Genomic DNA, 26,565 nt, shown 5'->3' with positions numbered 1-26,565 from the left:
TTGCCTCTAGAGGGCGTATGGGGAGACTTGGAGACTCTAGGAATGGTTGCTGGAAAGAGGGCGAGCCTTCAAAGTAGGAGGTGGGGGGAAGATGCAGGTCTCCAGGCCTGATATCCCTCCTACCTACCCTGCCCTGCCCTGCCCCCTGCAGTCCTCTCCAAGAACAGCAAGCCCATCCACACCACCATCCTGAACCCACACGTTCACGTCATCGGAGAGGACGCTGCTTGCATCGCCTATATCCGCCTCACCCAGTACATCGATGGGCAGGGCCGGCCTCGCACCAGCCAGTCGGAGGAGACTCGGGTCTGGCACCGCCGGGATGGCAAGTGGCTCAATGTCCACTACCACTGCTCAGGGGCCCCTGCCGCACCGCTGCAGTGAGCTCAGCCACAGGTGCACCTGGGGGCAGGGCTGGGACAGGTGGGATCAGAGGAGGAAGAGGAGGGCAGGAGGTAGCATGGGAGGAGAAAGTGTGGGCCATTCTGTGAGGCCTGGGCAGTATGGTCAGACAGACTTGAGTCCCTTTCCATGACTCCAGATGGAGTGACTCTGGGCTGGTTATTTCCCCTCCCTAAGCCTCAGTTTCCTTATCTCGAAAAGACGGAAAGCGTGGTGCCTACTTCATTGAGTGGTTGTGAGGATTAAATATGATAAAGCCCTTGGTGAATGCTGAGCAGTTGTGAGGCAGTGTTACATTTAAACACTAGTTTCTCCCCATCCGCCCCTTCTCGGGCCGGCTTGGAACTGTTCTGTGTGCCCAGTGTCCTGTTTCGTTACCACATTCTGTCCTGTTTGACAGGGGCATTAGGAGATCCCAGCTGGAGGTCGAACCTTCGCAGCCAGTGGCTCTGGAGGGCCTGAGTGACAGCGGCAGTCCTGTTCGTTTGAGGTTTAAAACAATTAAATTACAAAGCGGCAGCAGCCAATGCACGCCCCTGCATGCAGCCCTCCCGCCCGCCCTTCGTGTCTGTCTCTGCTGTACCGAGGTGTTTTTTACATTTAAGAAAAGAAAAAAAGATTGTTTGAAAAAAAAAAAAAAGGAATCCGTACCATGATGTGTTTTGAAACCACCGATAGCCCTTGGGCTGGCAAGAAGGCAGGAGTTTGTGTGACGCCCATCCTGGCATGAGCAGTGGGCTCACCTACCAGCCCAGAAGAGAGGCACACTCAGCCTCTGGCCCCCATGGACTCAGGGGGACCAGGCAAGAACTCTGACAGAGCTTCGGGGCCATGGTGTGATTGCAGCCCCCGATGTGGCCCGCCTGCCCCAGGTGTAGGAATGGACTTCTTCAGAACTTGCATGGGTGTCTAGAATGAGGCCGATGAGAACATTGTGGCCGTCAGACCAGCTTGGGAGAGGATGCAGAGCTCCCAGCCTGCTACAGAGGCAGCTGAGATGCAGTGGCCTCAGGACTGAGGGCCCGGACGTTGCTGTACTGTTCCGTGTAGTGTAGACGGGAAGAGAATTGGTGCTGCAGAAGTGTGTCCGCACCGAAGCCGATGAGAAACCTCGCGTTAGTCTGACATGCACTCACTTACTCATCCATTTCTATAGGATGCACAATGCACGCGGGCCCTGATACTGAGGCCTGGACCCTTGCAGGGAAGGGGAGGGGTTGCCGCTTTGCTTCATGTTTGTTTTCTTATAACTTAGCAAGGAGAGAGCCAGGCCCTGGCCAGGCCTCTCCTTGACGCGTTGGGCAGTTCTGTTTTTGTGCTGACTTGGACCATCTTTGTCTTGCCTTTTCATGGTGGTGGTCCCTGTGCTGACCCTCACTTGGACCTGGGCCCTCTACCAAGTGCCCCTGTGGGATGGGAGGAGTGAGGCAGTGGGATTAGAGGTGGTGGTTGTTTCTATGCATTCAGGCTGCCCTCAGGGCTGCCTCCCTTTTCCTCTTCCCTTGCTGCACGTCCATCTCTGTTCCTGTCTGAGATTGACCTGACTGCTCTGGCAAAAACAACAGGTGTCCTCTTTAAAGAGGCCTCTTCACTGATGGACTATAGACTTACTGCTGGACAATCTGCATGGGCATCACCCTACTCCCACTTGCATGTCCCCAAAAGAGGTGGTCGAAGCCATGGCCCCTACATTCGTTGTCCCTCTCTGTGCTCAAAGAGTTCCATTCCAGGAGGGAAAGATCTATGCTCTAAGCACGTAACAGAGAAGAGAATGGAGGTGCGATTGGTCATGGCCTTGGTTTCCCAAGAACAACTGTTCAGAGTTGTCTGCACAAATATCTGCACTTTGGGGGAAAGGTATGTAGTCCCCAGCTCCCTGGACTACCTCCAGGAGGCACTGGAGCTGGGGAAAGAGGCAAAGCTACAGGTTTATCTTGGAGCCAGCCAAGACAAGAGCAGACTCACAGGTGCTGGTGCCTGGATTTGGCCAGGCTCCTCCGAGCACCTCATGCATGCCCCAGCCCCTGGGCCCTGTCCCTTTCCTGCCCAGCAGCCTGCAGCGCCAGCACGCAGACACCTTCACCACGGGGTTTGATTTTGCTGGCTTGAAGACAAATGGTCTTAGAGTTGAGACCCATCGCTTCATATGGCTGCTCCAGCCCCATGTCTTAGCATTCTTATTCCTCTTCTGGGGCTAATGTCAGCATCTGTAGACAATAGACAATTAAAAAAAAAAAAAATCACCTTTTAAACAGGAAATGGAAGGCATTTGATGCAGAATTTTTGCATGGTGACATAGAAATAATTTAAAAATAGTGTTTGTTCTGAATGTTGGTAGACCCTTCATAGCTTTGTTACAATGAAACCTTGAACGGAAGATATTTAATAAAATAACCTTTAAACAGTCTGTTGTGTTACTACTGTTGGAAGCTTACGGCCAGGGGCTTAGATTTTGGCAGCCTGGGTTACACGGCTTCAACGTGGAGGGGTGCGCCTTCTCTCACGCCCTTTGGGCCCTTTGTAGAGTAAGACGTCCTCATAAATCCTTAGCCTCCAGCCCGCACTCCTGGCTGCTGAGGCGAGTTTGGGGTGGGGAGGGGAGGAAGGCTGTAGCCCACTGAAGAGGTGGGCTGCGGGGTCCCCTGTGCCCTGCCCGCGGCCGAGGCCCCTCCGCGCCCCCTCGCTCCGCAATGGGCCGGCCCGCCTTCCCCCTCGCTCCGCAATGGGCTGGCCCGCCTCCCTCTCCCCAGGGCTGAGTGGACGAGCCCGCACGCTGGGCCCGCCCCTGCTCCCGGAGCCGCGGCGCCGACGCTCGCCGGACTGTACCACCGGGCGGGGAGGAAGGGGGTGCCTCTGCGGGCGGGCGCGGAGCCCGCCGTCCCGGAGGCCGCGGCTCGGCTGCGCGCTGCGGAGGGCCGTTCGACGCCCCGGCGTCTCGGCCGCGCGGCTGCCAGGCCCGGGGCCGGCGAGGATCCGAGCGGCTCCTGCGATCGGCAGCGCGCCGCCTCCCCCCGGCGGGAGCGGTGGTTGAGTCCGGCTGCGGCAGAGGTTCGCTCGAGATGGCGGAGCCGCGGCGACGCGGCCCAAGGCCCCGAGAGCCGGGAAGCCGGGCAGCCCCGGGACGCGGCGGAGCCCGGGGACAGCGGGGACGCCGCCCAGTCCGCCGGGTGAGCAGCCCTTGAGGAGAACTCCGCGCTCAGAGCGTGGCCCCCATCCCCTGTCGCCCTCAGTTCCTCCCTTGACAGACCTCCCCCTAGTGTTGCCAGCGTAACCACCCGCGGGGTCGCCCGTGCGGCCCAGCGCGCCCGTCGCCCTGTGTCTTTCCACGAGCCTCCCTCTTAGTTGCCTTGGCCCCCTCAGCTCGTCCCCTCGGTGCGGGGCTCCGTCCTCCCCTCGGGGCTCTTCCAGCCCGCTGCCTGCCTGGGTGTCACCCCAGACTTTCCTCAGCGCGCCCCTCTAATGTTCCGCGCCCGGCGCGCTTTTCATATCCACCTGTGACCCCGTAGTCGCCCTCAGTGGAGCTCCTCCATCCATGATTCCCGCTGTGCCAGCCCCCACGCCCGTGTTCCCCCTCGGCACCGCGCCCCCAGCGCAGTGCCCACACCCCCAGCTTTCGCCCAGCCCTGTTACTGTTGCCTTCTCCCAGGCCAGGCCCAGACGGCCCTTTGGTTTCTCCCTCCTGCACATCCGCATAGTCCCCACCACAGCAGTGTTCTTCCTTCAGTGTTTATCATTCCACCCACAACCTACCCCAATCCCTCTCTCAGCACCCCTTCCCGAAATGCTGCCGCTGCTGCTTCTAGGCATGAAGCTAAAATGCAGTGCGCGACTTCGAATCCCAGTTTCTCCACTGACTGACTAGCTGTGTGATCCTGTGCAAGTTACTGAGCTTCTCTGGGCCTCAAATTACTCATACGTGAAATGGGGATATTAATAGTAGTACCGATGGAATAGAGCTGGTATATTACATTAACTGTATGTACAGAGATTAGAGGAGTGTCTGGCAAGTAATAAGCTCTCAAAAAATGCTAAGTACTATTATTACTATCATTATGAGTGACTCACTCTGAATATCCACTTCTCAGTGATTTCTCCCCACAACCGTGTCTTCCCTAAAGAGTTTCTCTAATTCTTAGTATTCATCCCTTCCCATCACCATTTTGATCCTCTTTCCCAGCTGTCTTCTCATATCAGTTAGCCTTACCCAGGCCAAAGCTGAACTCTTAAATAATTTCTTTCAGTTCTTTAGGACCCTGTCTCTGTCTAATCACTCCTGAATTTTGTAGGGTGGTAGACTGGGATTGCCAGCAACTGACCTGACTAGGCTGAGGTGGGGAGAGTGGCAATAAAGTTTCCAAAAGCAGTCTAAGAAAAAAGTTCCCCAAATTAGGTCTTCTTAAAACTGTGTTTTCCGACCACGTTATCCTTATTTCTCTTGTTGGTGCCTGTTGTTCTCTGTCACCCAGCCCTACTTACTCTGTTTTTATAACAGGACTCTGAATCCCTCAGGTTTCTCTAAGCTACCTCAGGGAGCCTTCTGAGCTGTTCAGAAATGGGAGCATAATACAGTGAAATCTGCAAAAGCTGGAACCTGTGTAAGGCGGAAACCTGTCAGAAGGAAAACTAAAACATTTTCCACTAAAAGGAGCGATAGAAAAGTGGTAAGACTGCACCCTGTCAAAGGCAGAAAACTTGCAAGACCCAGAAAAACAAGGCAGCCCCATCAAGTTCCTGCTCTCACAGGTTTCACTGTACCTCCTAGGCTAGGTTAGGAAGGAGAACCAGAGTAGACAGGGAGAGGGACTCTGAATTCAGCTCTCTGGCTTTCCTCAGATCCCAGTGACGTGACCTGCTATGGAGCTCCATTATTATCTTCTCTCCTGACACTGGCATAGGTGAGGTGAAGGGCCAAAGAAAACCAAACCCATTTCCATCACATCGATTCCAACTCCTAGCAACCCTATAGGACAGGGTAGAACTGCCCCCCTCCCCCGCCCAGGGTTTTCAAGCAGACTGCTACATCATTCACAGGGGTTTCAGGTGAAGGGCAAGAAGTGAGTACTTTTTCACAAGCAACAGAAAAGAGAGTCCCTAAGTTCTGAGTTTGGAAGCCAATAGAATGATTATCTGCTGGCATCTCTCTTTCCCCCACCATAGTGTCCACCTGACTACAAATTCGTTAGTGCTGTTAGGCTGTGATATGGAGATTGATGAGGAAGATAAACAAGCTCATGAGTTTTCTCTTATCTGATATTTCGTTGGAGCACAGGATTTTTGGGGCTTTCCGTCCCTTTCTCACAGAAAGAGCAGAACCCCTGCTGGCTGGCCAGCTTCTTAGGGGCTGGGAACTTCTTTTGGAGCAGTTTTATTTTCAGCATCCTGGGCTGTTTGGCCACTTGTTGATAGATTTGTCCTCTTAATTATACTTAACTATACTTGCTCCAGCTAAGATCTTAGCTCAGGGAGGAGAATTTGGACAGTATTCTAAGGAAGGGAATGAGCTGTGAAACAACAGTATGAGACTCAGCTTGTGTTCTTCTACAGGAGCTTGTTTTTGGAGAACAGATCATCTAGTGAGCAGGAGGTAAGAGAGATAGGGTGACGGGGGAAGTGGATTAATGACACAATTTCAAGGGGAGAAGTAACCCATCAATTTCTCTGTCTTTCAGATAGTGGGGGCAGACATTGTGAACTTCGCTGACTTCTGATGTGAGGAGCTCAGCCAGGGCTTAGGCTGGAGCCTGGCCAGATTTGCAGCCTGAAGCCATGGGCCAAGGGGCCATGGTGACCTGAAACCAGTGGACTGTGTCCAATTGCCCTGTCCTACCCCTTCTACCTCCCCTGTCTTATACTGAGGGGACTTGTCTCCATCTCTTCAGGGAACTGACCCTGAGGGAATCCCTTTCCCCTATTTTTCCATCCTTCTATCCTCCCAAGAGAGCCTCAGCTTATAGAACTCCTACCTGCCATCCCCTGAGGTGGTCCCATTCCCTGCCTCCCCTCCCCCGCCATGCTACAGCTGTGGAAGGTGGTACGCCCAGCTCGGCAGCTGGAACTGCACCGCCTCATACTGCTGCTGATCGCTTTCAGTCTGGGCTCTATGGGCTTCCTGGCTTACTATGTGTCTACAAGCCCCAAAGCCAAGGAACCCTTGCCCTTGCCCTTGGGAGACTGTAGCAGTGGTGGGGCAGCTGGCCCTGGCCCTGCAAGGCCTCCAGTCCCACCTCGGCCCCCTAGGCCTCCAGAGACAGCTCGAACTGAACCCGTGGTCCTTGTGTTTGTGGAGAGTGCATACTCACAGCTAGGGCAGGAGATTGTGGCCATCTTGGAGTCTAGTCGTTTTCGTTACAGCACTGAGCTGGCACCTGGCCGAGGGGACATGCCTACACTGACTGATCATACCCGTGGCCGCTATGTCTTGGTCATTTATGAGAACTTGCTCAAGTATGTCAATCTGGATGCCTGGAGTCGGGAACTGCTAGACCGTTACTGTGTGGAGTATGGTGTGGGCATCATTGGCTTTTTCCGAGCCCACGAGCACAGCCTACTGAGTGCCCAGCTCAAGGGCTTTCCCCTTTTTCTACACTCAAATTTGGGGCTCCGAGACTACCAAGTCAACCCTTCTGCCCCGCTACTGCATCTCACACGCCCTAGCCGCCTGGAGCCTGGGCCACTGCCTGGTGACGACTGGACCATCTTCCAATCCAACCATAGCACCTATGAACCAGTGCTTCTTGCCAGCCTCCAGCCAGCTGAACTCCCCGTGCCAGGACCAGTGCCTCGCCGGACCCGACTTCCCACTGTGGTACAGGACCTGGGACTGCATGATGGCATCCAGCGGGTGCTCTTCGGCCATGGCCTTTCCTTCTGGCTCCACAAACTTGTCTTCGTTGATGCTGTTGGGTACCTCACTGGCAAGCGCCTCTGCCTGGACCTTGACCGCTACATCTTGGTAGACATCGATGACATCTTTGTGGGCAAGGAAGGTACCCGCATGAAGGTGGCTGATGTTGAGGTCAGTGTTCGTTTTTCGTGACTCGAATTTCTTTTCCTTAGAAGCTGTTTCAAGCTGTTGTGTCAGACTCGCTTCCTTGATTCTGAGCTGCTTGTAGCTACGCTCCCTGTCCTTCCTAGGCGGGAAGAGCACTACTCGTTTTCCTCCTGCTCAGTCTGCTCTGTCCTGATTTCTCATGTCCCTGCTACCCTTCCCAGGCCCTGTTGAACACCCAGAACAAACTCAGGACCTTAGTCCCCAACTTCACCTTCAACTTGGGCTTCTCGGGCAAGTTCTATCATACTGGTGAGCACGTTCCCCTGCTCTTTCAGCATTGTCGGGTTTAGTTTGGTCTGCCCCTTCACTGTCCAACTTCCTAGGCAGACGAGTTGAGAAAGGGGTATGGTTTGGGGTCAGGCTGGCGTGAGGAGCAAGTGGTGGGTGTGAATCTGGGTTACGGTTTGCTGGGGGCAGGTTGGCGGTGGAGCAGATGGGAAGTCTTCGGTGGGTAGGGGTCAGTAGTGTCCTGGGCATGGGAAACGGTCAACGTTACAGAGCAGAGGGGGGTACGGGGCTGACCGGCTGTGGTCGGTGTCCGGGTGGTCAGTGGTCAGCGTGTGGTCACAGGCACAGAGGAGGAGGACGCAGGGGACGCCATGCTGCTGAAGCACCGCAGGGACTTCTGGTGGTTCCCCCACATGTGGAGCCACATGCAGCCGCACCTGTTCCACAACCGCTCCGTGCTGGCTGGCCAGATGAGGCTCAACAGGCAGTTCGCCCTGGTGAGGCCCCGCTCCTTGCGCCCCGGTGAGGCCCCGCTCCCTGCGCCCCGGTGAGGCCCCGCTCCCTCCGCCGGCGTCTCTCCCCAGGATGGTGCTCCCTTTTTCACCCTCCCCTAATGGGATGCCCTCTCCCTACCCTTCCATTTTTCTTTCTGTGGAGGCGTCCCCACCCTCTTTACCCGCTACTCCCCAAACCTCACCAGGTCCTGGTGAGAGTCTATGCCATTCCCAGGAACATGGGATTCCCACGGATCTTGGGTATGCTGTGGCCCCCCACCACTCGGGCGTGTACCCCATCCACACGCAACTCTATGAGGCCTGGAAGTCTGTGTGGGGCATCCAGGTGACCAGCACTGAGGAGTATCCCCATCTCCGCCCCGCCCGCTACCGCCGTGGCTTCATCCATAATGGCATTATGGTGAGGGACTCCCAATGCAAACTTGAATCAAGCTCCAACGTTCAGACAGCCTCCAGCCTGCACTGACCTATGTCCAGTCAACTGCCAGTCCGTTTTCATCCACGTGATAACAGTAGGGGGTTCAGGGGTGAAAAGTAATAATGCGCGTAGCAAGAGGTTTATTGCTGTACCTTCAGACTGAGTCCTCTACAAACCAGGGAATCCCAGTGCCCCAGGACCTTTCTCTTTCATCTACTTCTTATTCTACTTTTCAGATCTCGTCTATCCCTCTTTCTTCTTCCCCTCCAGGTGCTGCCTCGGCAGACATGTGGCCTCTTCACTCACACAATCTTCTATAATGAGTATCCCGGAGGTTCTCGTGAGCTAGACCGGAGCATCCGAGGTGGAGAGCTCTTTCTGACGGTGCTGCTTAACCCGGTAAGGTGCTCCTGGGAGGAAGGGCTATAGGGTTAGAAAGCCCAAAATGTTTGCAGGCTGGAACCTTTGCTCCCCAAAGCTCATTCAGAGGTAGGGTAGGCTCTCCAAATACGACATGCAGGTACCCCCTTGCAGATCAGCATCTTTATGACCCATCTGTCCAATTATGGAAATGACCGTCTGGGCTTGTACACTTTTGAGAGCTTGGTGCGCTTCCTCCAGTGCTGGACACGGCTGCGCCTGCAGACCCTGCCTCCCGTCCCTCTCGCACGAAAGTACTTTGAACTCTTCCCTCAGGAGCGAAGCCCCCTTTGGCAGGTAAGGGTACAGCTCAGAGAGACTAGAGACAGGATGGGACTGGGGGTTGGAGAGGAGACTAGGCCTTAGCTGATCCTTGGCCTTCCCTTCAGAATCCCTGTGATGACAAGCGGCACAAAGATATTTGGTCCAAGGAGAAAACCTGTGATCGACTCCCCAAGTTCCTCATTGTGGGACCCCAGAAGACAGGTGAATCACCCTTAGCCAACTTCTCTTGCCCTGCTTTAAAGCCAGAGGATTCTTTTGCCAAGGAACTCCCTTCTCGTCCCACCCACTCGCTAATCTAGTTCCTTGAAACCATGGTTCTTAACACTGTTTGAACAGAATCATCTGTGGAGTTTTTTAAAAGATCTATGGGTGATTCTAATACAGTCAAGGTTGAGCACCACTGTTTTAACCCTTCCCTGGGCCTCTCTCAGACTTTCCTTCTCTCACTCTAATTTGGCATTGTTTTTACTATCCAGAGTGGTTATCTTCTCACCTCCTTCAAGTTCATGGTGTTGAGCTGGCTTCTCTCCCATTTAGGGACCACAGCTATTCACTTCTTCCTGAGCCTGCACCCAGCTGTCACTAGCAGCTTCCCTAGCCCCAGCACCTTTGAGGAGATTCAGTTCTTCAACAGCCCTAATTACCACAAGGGCATTGACTGGTGAGGCTGAGACCCCTTTGAATGCTTCTCAGAGAAACACTCCCTTCCCAAAAATACCATTCCGGTTTCTGGCATCACAGATGTCTGGCCTCTTTGCAAATTTCTCTGTCTCTCCTCTGTGCCACTTCCTAGGTACATGGACTTCTTCCCTGTCCCTTCCAATGCCAGCACTGACTTCTTATTTGAAAAAAGTGCCACCTACTTTGACTCCGAGGTTGTACCACGGCGGGGGGCTGCCCTTCTACCACGAGCCAAGATCATCACTGTGCTCACCAACCCTGCCGACCGGGCCTACTCCTGGTACCAGGTCTGCCTGAGGCTAGGGTACACTGGTGCTTAAGGGAGGGGGCAGTGACTGCTGGAGAGGCAGAAAGGATGAGGGTAGGGAAACTAACCTAGTGCCCTGGGAAGACGTGCCTATGCTGTCTGATCACCAGACCATGAGTAAGGGCAGAATAATTCTATCAAATCACCAGTCCTTTCTCTTCCTGCTCCTTGTCCTTCAGCACCAGCGAGCACATGGAGATCCAGTTGCTCTGAACTATACCTTCTACCAGGTGATTTCAGCCTCTTCCCATGCCCCTCTGGCACTTCGCTCCCTGCAGAGCCGCTGTCTGATCCCTGGCCACTACTCTACCCATCTACAGCGCTGGCTCACTTACTACCCCTCTGGACAGGTACAGTCCCCCAGTAACCCTCCTTGGGGCTCCCCCTCCCTTCCTGTTCGCTTCAGCCCAGAGGTTTCTAAGGAATGCAGAGAGAATCGCAACCCTGTCTCTTTAGTTGCTGATCGTGGATGGGCAGGAGCTGCGTACCAACCCAGCAGCCTCAATGGAGAGCATCCAGAAGTTCCTGGGAATCACGCCCTTTCTGAACTACACACAGACCCTCAGGTGGGAGAGCATGACCCAGGGGAGGAGTACTTGGGGGGAAATGGGGAAGCACGTTGACTGTGTCTGTCTGGAAGAGACATGGGATTACCCTGTCTTACAAGGAGAGACATGTGTCCATGTGGGCTGGCAGGGGTGGTATGCATTTATGGGGCTTGCGTTTTCTTCTCCTTGATACCTAGTGGCCTCTTCCTGATGAGCAGGTTTGATGAGGATAAGGGATTCTGGTGCCAGGGACTTGAAGGTGGCAAGACTCGCTGTCTAGGAAAGAGCAAAGGCCGGAGGTACCCAGATATGGACAGTGAGGTAAGTGCGTGCCTGGGGCAGGGCATCCCTCTCAACCTCCAAATCTGATTCTGTGTCCCACTCCTTAACATGTGTGCCCTCATTTTTCTCCTATCAGTCCCGCCTTTTCCTTACGGATTTTTTCCGGAACCACAATTTGGAGCTGTCGAAGCTGCTGAGCCGGCTTGGACAGCCAGTGCCCTTGTGGCTTCGAGAAGAACTGCAGCGTTCCAGTCTGAGCTGATGTCCCAGTCTTTGTGCCAGCAAAAGCCCCCTGCTTCCTTAAGGCACAAGCCCAAAGCAGGAATCCCAAGGGGGATTAGAGTGGCCTGGCCCCTTCCCCGTCTACCTCAGTGGCCCCTGGACCTAGAATGGGTGAGAAGGGAAGGGCATCCCTTTCCCATAGCTTTGGGGTCTAATAAAGGGGCTTCCCTTGGTACCCCACATCACGGTACTAGGCGCCTCTGACCCCGTGGTCTGGGGAGGAGGGAAGGGGTGAGATGGTCCAGGCAGGGTGTAGAGGAACGTGTTAGTCCGGTGATTTCCCTCTTCATCCCCAGCAGTGTACCTATCTATACCTGTCGTCTGTGGGAGGGACCCCATGCTGTGGCCCCTTTAGTCAGGCAATGGGATCTACCTGTGGCCTGGCCTCACTAATGTCATTCATATTGAATGGGGATGAGGTCGGACAGTGGCTCATAGAGCTGAATATGAGCCCTAGCTGTGGGCTACAAATGTGCTTAATAAACATCCTTATTTTTCTGTTTTGTTTGCCTCACTGGGGTGGGAAAAAATTAAACCAAGTGTCAGGCTCTTTACCCTTGGTTCAAGGTTCCACCTGCAATGGAGGGAAAGAAGGGAGAGGCCAAGGCAGACTAGAGTAAAAAAAGGAGTTTATATATTTATAAATGCCAAATAAATACCAGAGGCCACCCAACGCCCCCTCCCAGACAGGGCTGTCTCGCCCAACCCTAAGCTTCTAGGGTCTGAGACATCTTGGCCCCAAGCTACAGCCCAAGAGCAGCTGCCAGTCTGGGCTACCGGGGAAGTGAGTGGGGATGATCTGTCCAGCCAAGATTCACTCCCCCTGTGTGAGGGGCCCCCACAGCCACAGGCCTGTGTCCCTGTATAGGGCTCTGGAGGAGCCAGACTCAGGGGGAGAAGGTGGTCATCTCGAGCGAGACCCGCTGCCACAGCTCCTTGGTCTGTTTGCTGCGCTTGAGGTTCTGCAGGATGTCGTTGAACTGCATCATGCCCATGGGTGTCAGGCAGAAGGCGCTGCGGGCACTGCGGATCGCGTTCACAAAGTCGTCGTAGTCGGCAGGGGTCAGGTGAATCAGGCGGTGGTGGATGTACTGGAGGAGGACATGTGGAGGATGAGCCACCAAGCACAGGACCAGGCCCCTCACCCCTGCATGCTGGGTGATCTGGTCCATGACTGCCCAGAAGGTGCTCCACCCTGCTCCATACTTCCTGGGTCGTCACCTGCATGTATGCCTGCTGGCAACGCTGCACCAGTTGGTGGAAGGCCGGGGCACGCAGGTGGTTGTGGGCATGAGCGGGGCTCAGCCGCTGCAGCGTCTCCATGACGATCTCCTGCAGCACAAACGGGCTCAGCACCCCCTTGGCTGCCCCCACACAGAACTGGTGCACGTAGTTCACTCCTGGGGGGCAGGGGGGAGGGGCATGAGACGGGGGTGGCCACCTCTGCCCTAGGGACCCAACTTTTCTCTCAGCTCTGGCCTGGCAGAGAGCCTCCCTCCACCCCAGGAGCTGAGGTAACCCCCCGCCCCCCGCGCACGCTCACATACCCGACCAAGGCCTCAACTCAGCAAGAGCTAGGAAGGAGGTCTGGGATAGGAAGTTGGGGGGAGCAGGTGAGGGGGGGACAATGGTCCTGGGGAGGGGAGGTGTTACCCAGCTTTGCTGCCAGCCCCAGCAACCATTTGACATCATCAGTGTAGGGGGGGGAGCGGGAGAAGTTGTTGGGGTGATCGTTGTGTGCCCGGCGGCCCAGCATTTCCAGTGCCAGCATTCCTGGGAGAGAAGGGTAGGCATCTCTTCATCCTCTACCCAAACCTGGTACCTGACCCCACAGTAAACAAATTAAGAGCTATTGGCAGGGGGCTAGGGGAAGGCACTGAAGAGCCTCTGGCACAAATGGGTAGCAACAGAAAGGGACCCCTACTCACCAACACGGTAGGCAGCGTGCAGGTGATGTAAGCTGTGTGGGTTGACAGGTTGGCTGTGCGTCTCCTCCTCGGGTGGTGGAAAACCCCCACTCACCAGAGGGCTGGGCTGTGTGGTCAGGGCGGGCAGCGAGGCACCCTGGATGGCCGGAAACGTGGAAGCTGGATGGACACTGCTCACTAGGGGTGGGATAAAAGCCTTGTGAGGAACTCAGAGCCCAAACAGGGACAGAGAAGATTGCCTCCCACCGCCCCTGCCCCATTTACCTCCCCTCCATTCACCTGCTCCCTGTCCCCACAACTCACAGGCCACACTGGTGGGCAGTGGGAGCCCTGGCTCTGTGTGGTAGGGATGTACTGTGATGGGTGCCATGGAAGGGACGGGGAAAGACACAGCAGTGGCAGTAAGTGAGGGGGGAGTCACTGAGTAAGGGTACTGAGCCCCCAGGAATGCAGGATGCACACCCTAGAGGAAGGGGGAGGAAGAGATGGAAGACACGAGTTATACTAAGGTGTGGCTCTCCCGCATCGGCCCACAACTGGGTGTCCTGACATTTCCATCTTAGTTGGGCTGGACCCCCCAGACTCCCACACCCCACCAGGACTCTGGGACTCTACTGTTTTCCCAGAGTGCCTACTCCCGCCCCCATGTGCCCCACCCCCCAGAACACTGGTCTCACCTGTGGGTATGCAGAGCTGGGCACAGGGAAGACGGCAGGCCGGGGCATATGAGGCATGGGGTGGGCCGGGTGAGCTGGGTGGGTGAGGTACTGAGGGCTGCAGGGCAGGTGGGGCTGCAGAGCGGTGTAGGGGTGCAGGCCAGGGGAGTGGCCGTGCCCCAGTCCCGGACCTGGATATAAACTGGACCCCACCGAGATGACTGGCACCACTGTGGCTGCTGCTGTCACTGCTGCTGCCGCCACTGTAACCGGCTCAGTCCCTGGGCCCCCCCTGCCCTCAGGCAGCCCCCGCCCAGCCTCCCCAGCTGCCCTGATCCCACTGGCACTACAGTTTGCAGCCCCTTCTCGGGCTGTGGATGAGCCACCTGCTGTTTGCTCATATAGCCAGAACCACTGGTGAGCAACCTCAAACAACACTTCGGGGTACACGCCCCCGCCCTTAGCCGCCTCTTCCACTGCCATGCAGGCCTTCTCCAACATCAGGTTATCCTAGAAGAGAGAAACACAGAGGGATAAGGGGGATGGCCTTTACCTAACACACCTCAAGGACACTTCTAGATGACATTGTAACGTCTCCCTCAGAGTTGGTTAGTTCCCAGGGAGGCATCAGAGGTCAGGGCCAATGCTCAGAGCCAGAGTTAGAGCAGTGAGTGCTTCATACAGATACTGGAGAGGTACTTGCTGACTACTAGGAATCAAGATCCTGGTCATAGTTGCAGTTCCAAACTAGTTTTAACCACCCCCTCCCACCCAAGTCCCATTATCTCCCTGAGGCCTACCCGAAGCATCACATCCTGGGTGATTACCTTCATCCTTATCTGTAAACTAGGGATAATACTAATCTTAGTGGATGTGAAAGCACACTAATACGTAAAGTGTCACCAGCAGAGGACAAACTGGGTAGTCCGTAAATTCCAGGATATGAGGATCAAGGGCGGGGCCCTTAGTTTTCCCAATGTCTAACCTCCCCTCCCCAGATGCCCCGAAGCAGGTCCCCAGATTTCCTGTACAGATACCTGCTCCTTGCACTGCACTAGGGCCCGCTGGATCTCGTTGGGGTTCAATGCATGGGCATGAGGCAGGCAGCTGAGGGCCAGCTCCGCTGCTGCCCTCACCATATTGGAGTCTCGTGCTCGTGATGCCCTGTCGGCCAGGGATGCAACCTCAGGGGGCGTCAGGTGTCCATCCCAGCATTCTACCAGGATAGTCAGGGCTGCACTGCCAATCTCCATTGCCTGGCCTTTGGGGAGAGGAGAGGAGACCAGAGTGGGTTTAGCCTGGGCACCACGGGAGAGTCAGAATGATCTCTTCTATCACATCAGTAACTACACAGAGACAAGTCTCCTATTTCCATTTGTAATCCCCCTCCCATACCCACATCAAGACACTGGATGTACCTGTAATCCAGGAAACGTGGGAAGAATAGGTACGTGAGAGCCAGTTGGGAGAAACAAAGTTGTGCAGGCCAAGGGCATAAAGCCCAATCTCGAAGGCGCAAAGGTGCAGGTTGCGGTGAGGACCCTGGTGGCCCCCTGAGGAAGATGGATGTGTGAAAATGGAAGTGCTGCTGTTGCCCCCTGCCTTGATCAGCACCGTCTTCGCCAGTTCGAAGTAGAAGTGTGCAGCTGCCTCTGATGGCTGATTGGGTACATGAGGGGCATGACTCTCGGGGCGGCGGCCCTTGTACCTGAAGGGGCAATGGGGTAGGGACGGGGGTTGGGGTTTTTCTGAAATAGGTGTCTGTCTGGGTAGATAAGGAAGGACCAGGGTAGATGAGGACATTACGGGGATAATGGTTGGGTTATATTATACTAAGGATGCGGCTCTGAGAATAGACCAGATCAGAGTATTTCTTCCTACCGACCTGCCAACTTCAACCGTCTTGGCCCGGGCCCCTCCACTGGCACTGGCCCGGCGACTTCCACTGGAGGATGAGGAGCCCAGAGAGTCCGAGGAAGAGCTGCTAATGCTGTCACTGTCCTGTCCTCGACCCCAGGACGTGGGGGCCCAGCCCCCTCGAAGTGGCCTCCGGCTTAGGGTAGGAGAGCTATCCGATGTTGTTTCAGGGGCACTGCTGTCAATGCTGGCCATGCCTAACCCCCCCAAGACAGGTCAGTCCCAGAAGTCAGGAGAACTACCAGACTTCAGCCTTCAGGAATACCCTTGCCTCCATGCCATCCCAGTGGCTGCCATACCTGTGTGCTTCTTCTTAGGCCGCCCTGGGGAGCCCCAGCCCCGTCCATTGTAGCCTCCGCGACTGCCAAGCGCCAGGCGGCTTGGAACCTTCCCCTCTGGCCTTGGGGCCAAAGCTGCCTCAGATGGGAGACCCTCACAGGGAGAATGTGGGGAACTCTCTAGGTAAAAAAAAAAAAAAAAATAGGACATTGGGATGAGCCCAGGAAAGGCACCCCAACATGGCCCCATACCATTCATCCCCCTGCCCAATGCCCCCACCTCACCAGGCACATTCTTCTCTGTGAAGCCCTCAGTGGGGCCTGGCCCAGCCCCTGCCACACTCCCTGGCTGAGCAGGCCCTGTAGAGCCTGAGGTTAGTGGCTGCAGAGTCCCTGGGGCAGATGGGCCCCCGTGCTTTGAAGGAGACCTCTGGCTGGCTGTGGTTGGGCGGCTAGATGAGTAGAATGAACTCAGCGTCTGCGGCTTATGGGTCTGGCTCTCTCGGTCCAAGAGTTTATCTAAGATCTGGAGGACAGAGAAGCAGTGACAGGATGCATCTTTATCTCCCAACTTCCATGACCTTCCTTTCTCCTTGAAACATCCTTATGCTGGATAACCTGGGTGGTGCAAATGGTTAATATGCTCAGCTGTTAACCAAAAGGTTGGAGGTTCAAGTCCACCCAGAGGTGCCTTAGAAGAAAGGCCTGGTCTACTTCTGAAAAATCAGCCACTGAAAACCCTATGTAGCACAATTCTTCTCTGACACACATGGGGTTACCATAAATCAGAGTTGACTTGATGGTAACTGGTAGCCTGGTATAGGATAACCTGCTAGAAGACAGGTGCTGGCCTACGTTTCTTAGTATCTTCCATAACACTTATCACAGCCCTGAGTACGTGGGAACTCAGTAAATACAGAAATGAATGAATGACCTTATGCCCTCTGTTTCTCCTCTTCCACCTCATGCCCCAGCACTCCTTTAACAATCGTTGGTTTCTCTTGTTCTTTATGAGATGTCCCAAGATTCCCCACTTAACTCCTATGGGCAGAAAAGCTCTTTTCTCATTGTACTGGAAACTCCCTGAGAATGGTGGTAAAATTGGTCTCTCTGCCTGTCAAAAGCCCAGCACCTTGGTCCCTTACCTTCTTGAGCTTGGCCTGGTCATCCTTATAAGTGATCATTAGTGCCAATGCCAGGTCACCCTTCTCCCGACGTGTGCCCTCACACAGGAGGGGATGCTCTGCCTCACTCACCGTTGTCTTCATGCCTGTGAGAAGGAGGGGGGCTCATGGGGATGGAAAATGACCATGGCTGCCAGGGTGGCAAGGAGCACTAGTGGTACAGTGGTTAAAGCAATCCACTGCTAACTGAAAAGTCGCAGTTTGAGACCACCAGTGGCTCCGTGGGAGAAAGATGTGGCAGTCTGCTAACAGAGATTTACAGCCTTGGAAACCCTATGGTGTTGCTATGAGTTGCAATCAACTCAACGCCAGTGGGTTTGTTTGTTTGTTTGGTTGTTTTGCCACAACAACAAAGGCAAACAGACCAGGGCTCCCCAGCCACCGGCGTGTGAGGCAAAGGGTTCTCTTGGTCTAATCCACATCATTTACAGAAGGTCCCTATTGCCTGTTACATCCAGCCTAAACCCTGGGATGTTTTCAAGGCCTTACAGGTCTGGGCAACTCTACCTACCCAGCACGCATCCACCACTTTTAGGGAGTTGGGTGCCGTGTCACTCTCATGATTGCTGCTGTGTCTTTCTTCACGGTGTTCCCCTACCTAGAATTTACTGACCTTTTAATCCACACTCCAAATCCCACCACCTCCCTGAGGCCTTTCTCTAGGTTTTTGTTTTGCTACCCTTACACCACCTAACACCCACAGCACGCGATTTTGCCCTGAACTCTTGACGGTCTCATGCACATTATCCCGGCTTTCCCGTTACCATATGAGTCCCTCAGGAACAGGGCCCATGTCTCACACCTTTCAAGGACTGGGCCAGGCTTAGCTCATGGGTGTTTTCGAGACACTAAGAGACTCACCCAAGGCAGCAACTGCTGCTTCAAATCCCAGTTCCTCATCACCAGGCATCTCATTGTTCCAGTTGCGACTTGGGGGTCGGGAACCCGTGGGAGAAACCACTGGATGAAAGAAGGGGTGAGGTAGACAGAAGTGTCATGGGAAAGAATGAAAGGGAAGCCAAGACCCACATCATCCCCGACCTAGCCATGAAGCTACCTGAGGGGTCTTAAAGGTGATTCACAGCCTTGGGGCTCTTACTTCTTCCTTAGAGAAAGCTACCCCTTCCCTAGTTCCCCACCTGCTGTAGAGTCCAGCACCGTACCTGGAGCACAGAGAACATCAAAGATGAAACTGGCCAACATGAGGGGCAACACAGGCCGATAGTCACAGAGTGTCCCCTCCCGGAGCTCCTCTGCCCGGCACCGCATGGTGCTCATTTCACTTGGCCCCAGGGGGATCTTCTTGAGCAGGGCAGCCACCTCAGATTCCTGGTAAGCCAGCTTCACCTGAGGTCACAGGAAGGAGCTCAGACCTCCAATACCTCAATGGAGATCAAGGTAGAAGGCTCTGGGGAGACTGAGGTACAAGGCCCAGCTAGAACCTCTGACCTCCAAGGCCTTGGTAGAAGCTGGGGGCCGCTGCAGCTCCAAGGCAAACATGCCAACTCGGAAGGCCAGGTTGTGGTGCTCTGGGCGCTCGCTTAGCACTGTCAACAGGAAGGCTGCCTTGGTTAGGGTGTTAGTAGCCACCCAGGTCTGACGGCTCGTGGATACCTTGTTTTTCTTGCCCTAGGGAGGGAAGCACAGGAAGGCAAGCAGATGTGTCTGACTCACCTTGATAAGAGGTAGAAGGAGGCTCTCACTTGGTGTGGGACACAGGAGGGCCAGGGTAAGTGAGAATAGGGAGGGTAGCGGAAGGGAGTCTCTCTCACCTTGGCAGGGGGCGGCTCTACCTTGAGGTCGGGTGGGTTGGCTAGCAGGTCCTGGGCAAGCTCCACAGTGAGACGGGAGGCCTCACTGCTATAGCCATGCGCATGCAGGGCCTCAGCACAGGCAAATAACACCTGGAGAGAGGACACGGTACCAGACAGATTGAAGCCCCACTGCCAGGGGCAGGACAACACGTTCACTCAGAAAACATTCCTTGAGCACTTGCTATATGCTGGGGCCCTATGCTGGTCCTGAGTATGCCATAGGATCTCACAGTCTGGTTAGAGAGACAGACACATACACACAAGACAATGTGATGCCAGCTACTACTGGGAAAAGTCAGGACAGCAGACAGAGGAGGTGAGGCAGAGGAGCAGTATCAGGGAAGGCTTCCCGGAGGACGAAATTTCTAGGCTCTCTGAGACCCAAAAAAGGAGCAAGAGCTAACCAGGCAAGGTGAGGGAAAGGCATTCGAGGCAGAAAGGCCAGTCTGTGCAAAAGTAAGGATGCAAGAAAGACCATGGCAAGCTTCAGGAGTGGTTCAGCTGACTGGAATATATGGGACACAGTAGCTAGATGAGGCTGGAGAAGCAGGCAAAGGCCACATCAAATGGAGCCTTACACATCATGCCAAGGATCTTCGCTTTTATCCTAAGAGCAATGGGAAACCACTGAAGAGTTTAAAGCAGGGAAGTGATACAAAAACATTCCAGAAAAACCAATATGGAAGCAGTAAAAACAATGGACTATAGCCAGGGAGGCCAGTTAGCCTGCTACAGGATTTTAACAGTCATGCAAATATCCTGATACTCCCAACTACAGCCAGATGGCCCCTCCCAGCTGTGGCTAAAGAGCACCGGGCCCTCTCTACCTCAGTTCCCTCAGTGTCCCCTCACCTCCATGCGGCTCTCCTGTTCCAGTGGCTTCAGCCCGGCAAACAGGTCATGCTCTTCCCCAGCCCCGCCCTCGGCCTTCTCCTCCTCGCCCCCAGCCCCGTCCTGGGCATTCATATAATATGCCTGGTAGTCATCATCCTCCTCTCCAACTGTAGGGGCTGCCTCTTTGGTCTTTGAGAGACCGTTGCCACTCTCATCTGTGGAAGGGAGGTCGTCCCTGGTACAGACCTCTCTGGGGAGTAGGCTAGAGGGGCCAGCAGAAGCTATGGAAGGCTCAGGCCCTTCTGAGAAGTACACACCACCATCATCTTCATAGGTATCTGAAGGGTCAGGAAGGAAGGTGGAAGGACCTCGGGGGCCAACAGGGAGAGGACAAGGTGGAGGGCTCTCAGGGAATCCACCAAAGGTGCTGGCCTCGGCACCCAAGGCCAGGCTGCTGTCATCCAGGCTCATCTCTGCCAGATCCAGCTCCAAGGAGCTGTCTTCACTGCTCAGCCGTCGCTTGCTCCCGCTGCCGCCTGCTGAGCCCTTGCCCCCACTGCCAGCCCCACCCAGTGCCTTGGCTTTGCCCCCACCAGGACCCATCTTATGCAGGGCCTTGTCTCCCCCCTCAGCTGAGAGGCGGCGGGGACCTCGCTGCACTGAGGGGACCCCCTCACCCAATCCCTTCCGCTTGGCCCCAGGCTCCTTGGGCCGCACAGCTGGCTCAGCAGGAAGAGGTCGGGGCCGGTCCCGGGCTTCCTCCAGGCCCCCGGAGCGGGAGACACCTGGCCGTGGGGGCAAGGCCCGGGCCCAGCACAGTGCCAGCTTCCGGTCGGTACCACTGTAGGTGACACCAGGAAGTGGGTAGGCCTCTTCCCAGTTAAAGTAGCAGGCCTCTACTGCCGGCCGGAAGCCAGGGAAGAGCCGCTCCAGTGTCTTCTTGTGCTGCCCTCGCTTCACATTCTCAATCACTTTTAATTGCCATTGGCGCAGCTGCGCACACAGATCCCGGCGGCTGTAGGAACAAGGGGTGGGAGGCTGCTGGGGGGGGGCTACACATTGTACTGAGAAGGGAAAGGACGCAAGGAAGCACTTCTTGCGCCAGCCCCATAGGCATCACTCCAAAACTCAGGAATTTTGGAAAGTAGGTGCTATTCAGGGGACGGAGGAAGAAAGCTTCTCAGGAAAAGGACTCACGAATCACTGATAACCCTAGTGCTCAGCACTTCCCACCTCCCTAGGACTAGGGTAACAGCATGTCTGATGTGCACCAGGAGGTGAGGCCATGGTCTGTCCTGGGTGGGCCTGGCCTTAGTGCTGTGCTGAGCCTGGGGAGGAGACTTACCGCTGGGGGCTGAGTGCAGGGTCCAGCACAGCCAGCCTCCACAGTGTGACCATCTCATCACACATGCTGGCACATGCATGGGCCGCCACCTCTGACTGCCCGTTGCTACGGCCTGTGTGCCCACTGGCACTGCTGTGTGAAGCTGAGGTGCGCACGCTGTACCACCAACCTGTTATCTGGAAACAAAGAGGGCTGTGAGGCGTACCTAATAGCCCTGGGAAAGAGAGAGTAGCCCTCACCAGTGTCCCTGTCAGAAAGACGGGCATGAGGTTAAGGGAGGGAGAGAATGAGACACCACAGAGCTCCCCAACTCTGGGGGATTACCTGTTCGTAGGTGAGGCATTGGTCAGTGAGGATTTCCAACAAGGGGGCAGCATTGCTATCCCTCCGCTTGAACATCTCCCGCACGATGCTAAGCAGGTTCCAGACGCCCTCTGGCTCCCGGCCCCTCAGAGGGCGCAGCAGGCATGCCCATTCAGCAGCAGCTGGAGGCTCCGTGGAAGACAGATACATGGAGTTCACATCACTGTAGAAGTAGCAGAGTAGAAAAGAATGCCCCTTAGATGCCCTCGATAAAGTAGGTGAAAGTGAAATACAAGGGCTTTAACACAAACGGGGTCCTGACCCAAAATACAGAGTATGGGGACAAAAGAATAACCGTGACAAAAATTATTAAATCTCTCTCTGCATCCATCTCCTGATCTCTCAAAGGATCTGTGACCGTATACGATTATCCTCATGCATTGACTCATTAGTGAACATCTTCTGTGTGACAGGTGCTGTGCCAGTGCAGGGAATAAACAGAACAAAGGACCTGTCAACAGCCTGAGGGATGCTCCCCTTCCACCACAGTCATAGGATGAGGAGATCCAATTTACCTGAAGACCACAGGGGAGGGACCACAGAACTTGTGCAGTGTCTTCTTGATGTTGTCAGTGAGTGTCGACTCATCTAAATACCAAGTACTCTGGTCCGAGGCTGAGGGCCCTGCTGTGGGGTCTGGGGGTGATAAGCAGTCAGTCACCTAGAGATAGGGGCCTGGGTTCACTTGACAATATAAGCGCTGCTCTGCACTAGCAGCTGTCTTTCTTCTTACTGCCCTTCTTCCCCACCATGCTCACCTGGTGCTCCACACACTGTGTTGATGGCTGTTGACTGGGAGGAGAGGAGTTCATCCAGGAGACGCTGCGCTGTGGGAAGGATCTGAAGGGGAAGGAGCAAAGGCAGAGAGAGCAATGCGCCTCACGGGAAGGCTGATACACAGACCTGAAGCTTCTGGTGTGCCAGCCTCACTCACCTGCTGAGGGAGCTCACTGATGAGGTACTGAGCAAACTTCTGCAGCTGGTCCCTCTGTAGCCGTGACAGGGACTCCGAGACAGGGGCACGCAGACAGACTGCAGAAGCCTGAAGGTGGACACAGACACAAAGGAAGCAATCTGAGAAAAGGCGAGCTGGAGATAGCAACAGAGGGGCAGCGGAGGGGAGGAGACGGGGCACACACTCTGGCCACGCATGCAGCAGAGAAGGTGGGATGGGGTATGGGATAGGGCTGGGATAAATTGTGAGACCCTCACGTTGTGGATGCGGAAGAGGCAAAGTGCCACGACGTGGGTGCACCATTTGGCCCCAGCCCCACAGGTGCAGCTGCAGGAAGTGACCCGGCAGCGGTCGAACATCACAGCTACATTGTAGGCCCCCTTGGGGGGGACCATCTGAGGAGGCACCACTGTAGCACTCAGGTGGAACCCTGGAGAGAAACATGGGCATGGTAAGGGAGAGCTGCCAAGTCAGAGGTCTGCCCTTGACCCTGGCCCTATAGTTACTCAGACAACACGTGGTTGGAGTGAGATACAAACAACCTACCCCAGCCTCTTGCAATGGGTCCTTAATTCAGGACACAGAGAATGAGAGAGGCGAGAGAAGCAGGGGGTGCCTAAAAGCATGATGGGACCCTCACCTATCTGCAGTGGGTCCTTCACAGCCCTCATGCGGAAGAGCTGATCCCCTCGCTGGAACTCATCTGCACTGCCATTGGCCAAGCAGGAATACAGACTGGGGGTGAAGAAGAGGACACAGTCACAACTCAGCCAATAACCTTTCAACAGACCCTGTCAGAGACCACAGTGCCCTCAGCTCTCTCCCCGGTGTAACTCCCTCTTCGGGGAAATCCCTGGCACTCCTTCCCCCCTCCGTTGTCTTCCTCTCACCACAAGCCCAAACACAGTATCTCCTTTGTTCTGGGGGAAGCCCAGCAGACAGTGTGGAATATTAGGACCCCACTCTCCACAGTCAGTCCTTCAGTTCCACCCTTTTCATCTCACCGAATGTCCTCTTCATTCTCAGGGAAGCTCCAAAAAGCAATTCGGAGCTGTAGCTGCTCAGGCACCGGGGGGTAAACTTTCTCTACCACTTCAAATGGGATGTGAAATGCCACCTGTTTTGCTGACAGCTCCACAAGTGGGATCACCAGTCCATCTTTGGAGACAAAGGTTGGGGTGGGAGAAAAGAAAAGAGAAAATAAACAGGGAACATGATTACTTGGCACCAATGCCAGTGTCACACCCTGTGCCTCACCTTCACTATGAAAAAAAGAGACCCATATGAAAAACCAAAGGACCCTCCTGCAAGTATACACTAACCCTAAAGAGTCCATCTCGGGGAGCCAGGGGAGCTGGACAATTCCCAGCCCACAGCCTGCTGCCTAAGGTCTAGAGAAGAAAACACCAGGGATATCCAGGAAACTCCTGGCCAGACAAGTGTGTTCCAGGACCCTAGCAAGTGACCTTTCTCACATGGCTTGGCATCTAGTTTCCCATGTACCACAGGCACTTTAGATTCATATTACGTTGTTAATGTCCCTCCTCTGGCGTCCTTTTCTTACTGCTTTTTTACTATCTTTTTTCTCTAACTGACTCCAAGCCGTCATCTGAGGGAAGATAGAAAGAGACCAGAAAAGTTAAGGAAAAGATCTCCAGAAGCATGAGAGCTGTACTGTCTTTGGCACACCTAAACCATGACTTCCCACAACGGAAGCCCCAGTGAGGAGATGGGTTATCCCAGGGGAACCTGGCTGCTGCTCCTGGAATCCCCTGAGTAGGATGGAGTTACCACCCAAGAAGGTTTTCCACACTGTTTCAATAAAAAGGTAATGATAACAAAGTAGACTGGACATGTCACCGAATTTCCAGTCAGAAGACAGGTAAGAAAATCATGGAACTGAAAGGAACCTTTAAAACAAACAAGCAAACAGTGTTTTCCAAATAAGCAACTGAGGGTGGCCCAGGTGAAAGAAAAAATGACATGCTTTTCCAGGCTGTAGCCTGTCCAGGTAGATACCAATTCACTGAAGATCTTAGAGTGAGGGAGTGCTAAGCCACAAGGCAACCCACACATGCAAATATAAAAACTCAGGGAGTCCACAGGAAGACCCATAGTGAACGTGCTAAAAATCTGTGTGTGTGCGTGTATGTGCGTTTACACGCGGCATGTGCTGTATTTCTAACTAAAGGTGGCTACTACCACTTCTAAAAAGTGACACATGTAAACTTCTCTGTGTCCTAAAGAGGCTCTGGAAACCCCTGCTGGGCAGTTTGGACAATAGGGCTCTTGAAATGGCCAAAGGAGAACCACACAAATCTGATTGCTAAGCTGCTCAACTGCTGAAAGAAGGAAGCTGAAGAAATCCATCCTCCATTGAGGCCCAAGACGAAAACTGTGCCATGAGGAAGACAGGAAAAGTGGGCGGTGAGTCCTGAGCTTGGGAAGCTTCTCTTATGCACTGCTCTCTCCTTTATCCTCTTTAATAAGAACAACATTCTCCACAGCACTAAATCAGTTTATTTGCTGAAAGATCCGAGGAGCCAACAAACAGGAAAAATCAAGAAAACTATTTCATAAGGAGACTCCAGAGACGATTATCTTCGCTCTTCCCCAGGCCTGACATGATGAAAATCTAAGGTTCCAATCCAGTGGTCCCAGCCTTGGATTCTGACAAATGTTCAATATGACCAAGAGAGAAGCCTCTGGTCTAAACCTATGGACGATGGAATCTCCTCTCACAGCTGTTCACTACCACTTTCCTCTGGATGAGATCCCTTCTTGGTGCAGCTGGGATCAGAGATAATCACCCTGAAACAAGAACCTCCCAGTGCACTCTGCAATAGGGTGACACCTCAATATGTTCTCTTCTTCAGTACTTCAGACAACAATCCGGCCCCTACCCACAGTCTCTTTCCGTCTACTTTTTGGCTTGCCTTGGGCTGAACTCGCTAAGTATTCCCAAATTAGAGATGGGTCTATGCTCTTACCCAGCTCTAGGGCAAAGAACAACCAAAGATCTACTTTCCGTCGCAAACCTTCCCCGCCATTCCCCTAACACACTCAAGTAGATACACACACAGACACGCGCCGCGCGCTGGCGTGGAGGAGGCCGAAGCCGATGAGTCCGCCCAGGCCCCCAGAATGCCTTGCCTGACGCCAGCCCACCCAGGAAGGCCGGAAAACTCGAGTCCGCTCTAGGCTTGGGACAGCTCCCGATTCGGGACAGCCCCCAGGCCGGGACAGCCCCCAGGCCGGGACAGCTCCCAGGCCGGGACAGCTCCCAGGCCGGGACAGCTCCCGAGCGAGGCCCGAGGAGGGCCCACCCTAGGCCCGAGCCCCCCACGCCCACCCTCACCTCGCATCCTGGTACCGCCACTGCCACCTCCGCCACCGCCGCCAGTGGGGGAATTGGGCCCCGCTGACTGTTTGCGCCATCCCCGCCAGTTCTGGCAGAGGCTCTCCGCCTCGGAGATGAAGGAACAGAGTGAATCCTCCTCAAAGCGATCCGAATCCTCGAATGAGAAGCGCTCGCCGTCCTCCCACTCCGCGAACATCAGCTCCATGGGGCCCGCACCCCCTGGAGCCGGGTCTCCCCCCGCGGATCCGGGGCCTGGGCCGCCGGCCGGGGACTGGGAGGCCCGGGGCCTGAGGGGCGAGCCGGGGCTGGGGGTGGCCGGGGCGCTCAGGGCGGCCGTGCCGGGCGAGGGTATCAGGCCTGGGAGAGATACGGGACTGGGCCTTGCCCAACAGTGAGGTACGAACAGGGATCGTGGCCAGTCTCTGAGACTCTGGGCCGGGACGAGGCGCTCGGCCGCCGGGGCCTCTCAGCCGCTGCGGCGCCGCCTCCCCCATCAGCTGATCTGAACTTC

The 26,565-nt window shown here is 54.9% G+C and overlaps 3 protein-coding genes across 26 annotated transcripts in view; 2 read left to right on the top strand and 1 right to left on the bottom strand.

Moving 5' to 3' along the window:
- CAMK2G (calcium/calmodulin dependent protein kinase II gamma) overlaps nucleotides 1-2,744 on the top strand; it is a 60,645-nt gene extending 57,901 nt beyond the window's left edge. For 10 of the 13 annotated variants that reach the window (XM_064269734.1, XM_064269739.1, XM_064269728.1 and 7 more), the window contains 2 exons: nucleotides 152-396; nucleotides 803-2,744. In XM_064269734.1, the coding sequence (XP_064125804.1) occupies nucleotides 152-384 (233 nt within the window). In that variant the 3' untranslated portion in view covers nucleotides 385-396; nucleotides 803-2,744. Of the gene's footprint in view, nucleotides 1-151; nucleotides 397-802 lie in introns of those variants that run through there. The other 3 variants (XM_064269733.1, XM_064269738.1, XM_064269740.1) reach the window with 2 other exon arrangements.
- Nucleotides 2,745-3,455: 711 nt separating this feature from the next.
- Nucleotides 3,456-12,072, top strand: NDST2 (N-deacetylase and N-sulfotransferase 2). 9 transcript variants are annotated; one of them, XM_023547088.2, is made up of 17 exons: nucleotides 3,456-3,569; nucleotides 4,895-5,063; nucleotides 5,236-5,297; nucleotides 5,947-5,986; nucleotides 6,072-7,417; nucleotides 7,615-7,702; nucleotides 8,024-8,203; nucleotides 8,382-8,596; nucleotides 8,885-9,013; nucleotides 9,149-9,331; nucleotides 9,424-9,520; nucleotides 9,857-9,980; nucleotides 10,113-10,287; nucleotides 10,487-10,657; nucleotides 10,764-10,873; nucleotides 11,053-11,176; nucleotides 11,274-12,072. In XM_023547088.2, exons 5-17 carry the CDS (start codon nucleotides 6,413-6,415, stop codon nucleotides 11,397-11,399), a joined length of 2,727 nt encoding a protein of 908 aa, XP_023402856.1. In that variant the 5' UTR covers nucleotides 3,456-3,569; nucleotides 4,895-5,063; nucleotides 5,236-5,297; nucleotides 5,947-5,986; nucleotides 6,072-6,412; the 3' UTR covers nucleotides 11,400-12,072. The 9 variants fall into 9 exon arrangements, with proteins under 9 accessions (XP_023402856.1, XP_010587535.1, XP_023402861.1 ...); XM_010589233.3 differs by lacking the exon at nucleotides 5,236-5,297 and having other exon boundaries at nucleotides 8,024-8,178; nucleotides 8,411-8,596; nucleotides 11,074-11,176; XM_023547093.2 differs by lacking the exon at nucleotides 5,236-5,297 and having other exon boundaries at nucleotides 8,024-8,178; nucleotides 8,411-8,596.
- On the bottom strand, nucleotides 12,032-26,515 carry ZSWIM8 (zinc finger SWIM-type containing 8). 4 transcript variants are annotated; one of them, XM_023547085.2, is made up of 26 exons: nucleotides 26,052-26,515; nucleotides 23,698-23,851; nucleotides 23,334-23,428; nucleotides 22,951-23,123; nucleotides 22,673-22,780; nucleotides 22,497-22,578; nucleotides 22,254-22,374; nucleotides 21,700-21,901; nucleotides 21,376-21,551; nucleotides 20,049-21,045; nucleotides 19,155-19,286; nucleotides 18,832-19,011; nucleotides 18,546-18,729; nucleotides 18,244-18,342; nucleotides 17,344-17,468; nucleotides 16,484-16,724; nucleotides 16,220-16,378; nucleotides 15,889-16,117; nucleotides 15,422-15,711; nucleotides 15,041-15,264; nucleotides 14,025-14,513; nucleotides 13,627-13,810; nucleotides 13,348-13,524; nucleotides 13,073-13,192; nucleotides 12,641-12,751; nucleotides 12,032-12,510 (listed from the first exon to the last, which is right to left on the bottom strand). In XM_023547085.2, the coding sequence occupies exons 1-26, from the start codon at nucleotides 26,257-26,259 to the stop codon at nucleotides 12,050-12,052; spliced, it is 5,721 nt and encodes a 1,906-aa protein (XP_023402853.1). In that variant the 5' UTR covers nucleotides 26,260-26,515; the 3' UTR covers nucleotides 12,032-12,049. The 4 variants fall into 4 exon arrangements, with proteins under 4 accessions (XP_023402853.1, XP_003408953.1, XP_010587534.1 ...); XM_003408905.4 differs by having other exon boundaries at nucleotides 13,651-13,810; nucleotides 26,052-26,362; XM_010589232.3 differs by having other exon boundaries at nucleotides 12,189-12,510; nucleotides 12,641-12,819; nucleotides 13,651-13,810.
- Between the last annotated feature and the right edge of the window lie 50 nt (nucleotides 26,516-26,565).

Source organism: Loxodonta africana, chromosome 16 (assembly GCF_030014295.1).
Source record: "Loxodonta africana isolate mLoxAfr1 chromosome 16, mLoxAfr1.hap2, whole genome shotgun sequence".
In the NCBI taxonomy this organism is placed as follows: domain Eukaryota; kingdom Metazoa; phylum Chordata; class Mammalia; order Proboscidea; family Elephantidae; genus Loxodonta; species Loxodonta africana.
Note: the sequence above shows the minus strand (reverse complement) of the source record. Positions and strands in the feature narration are given on the sequence as shown.

What these genes read in the sequence shown, in the direction of transcription:
- NDST2 (XM_023547086.2), top strand. Translation starts at nt 6,413, where the DNA reads ATGCTACAGCTGTGGAAGGTGGTACGCCCAGCTCGGCAGCTGGAACTG. An exon ending in TACCACAAGGGCATTGACTG is followed by an intron (nt 9,981 to 10,112) that starts GTGAGGCTGAGA and finishes GCCACTTCCTAG; the next exon opens with GTACATGGACTTCTTCCCTG. An exon ending in GGGCCTACTCCTGGTACCAG is followed by an intron (nt 10,288 to 10,486) that starts GTCTGCCTGAGG and finishes CTTGTCCTTCAG; the next exon opens with CACCAGCGAGCACATGGAGA.
- ZSWIM8 (XM_023547085.2), bottom strand. Translation starts at nt 26,259, where the DNA reads ATGGAGCTGATGTTCGCGGAGTGGGAGGACGGCGAGCGCTTCTCATTC. An exon ending in CCCTCCCCTGTGGTCTTCAG is followed by an intron (nt 21,902 to 22,253) that starts GTAAATTGGATC and finishes CTACTTCTACAG; the next exon opens with TGATGTGAACTCCATGTATC. An exon ending in GCCAGCAGGCATACATGCAG is followed by an intron (nt 12,511 to 12,640) that starts GTGACGACCCAG and finishes GTCCTCCTCCAG; the next exon opens with TACATCCACCACCGCCTGAT.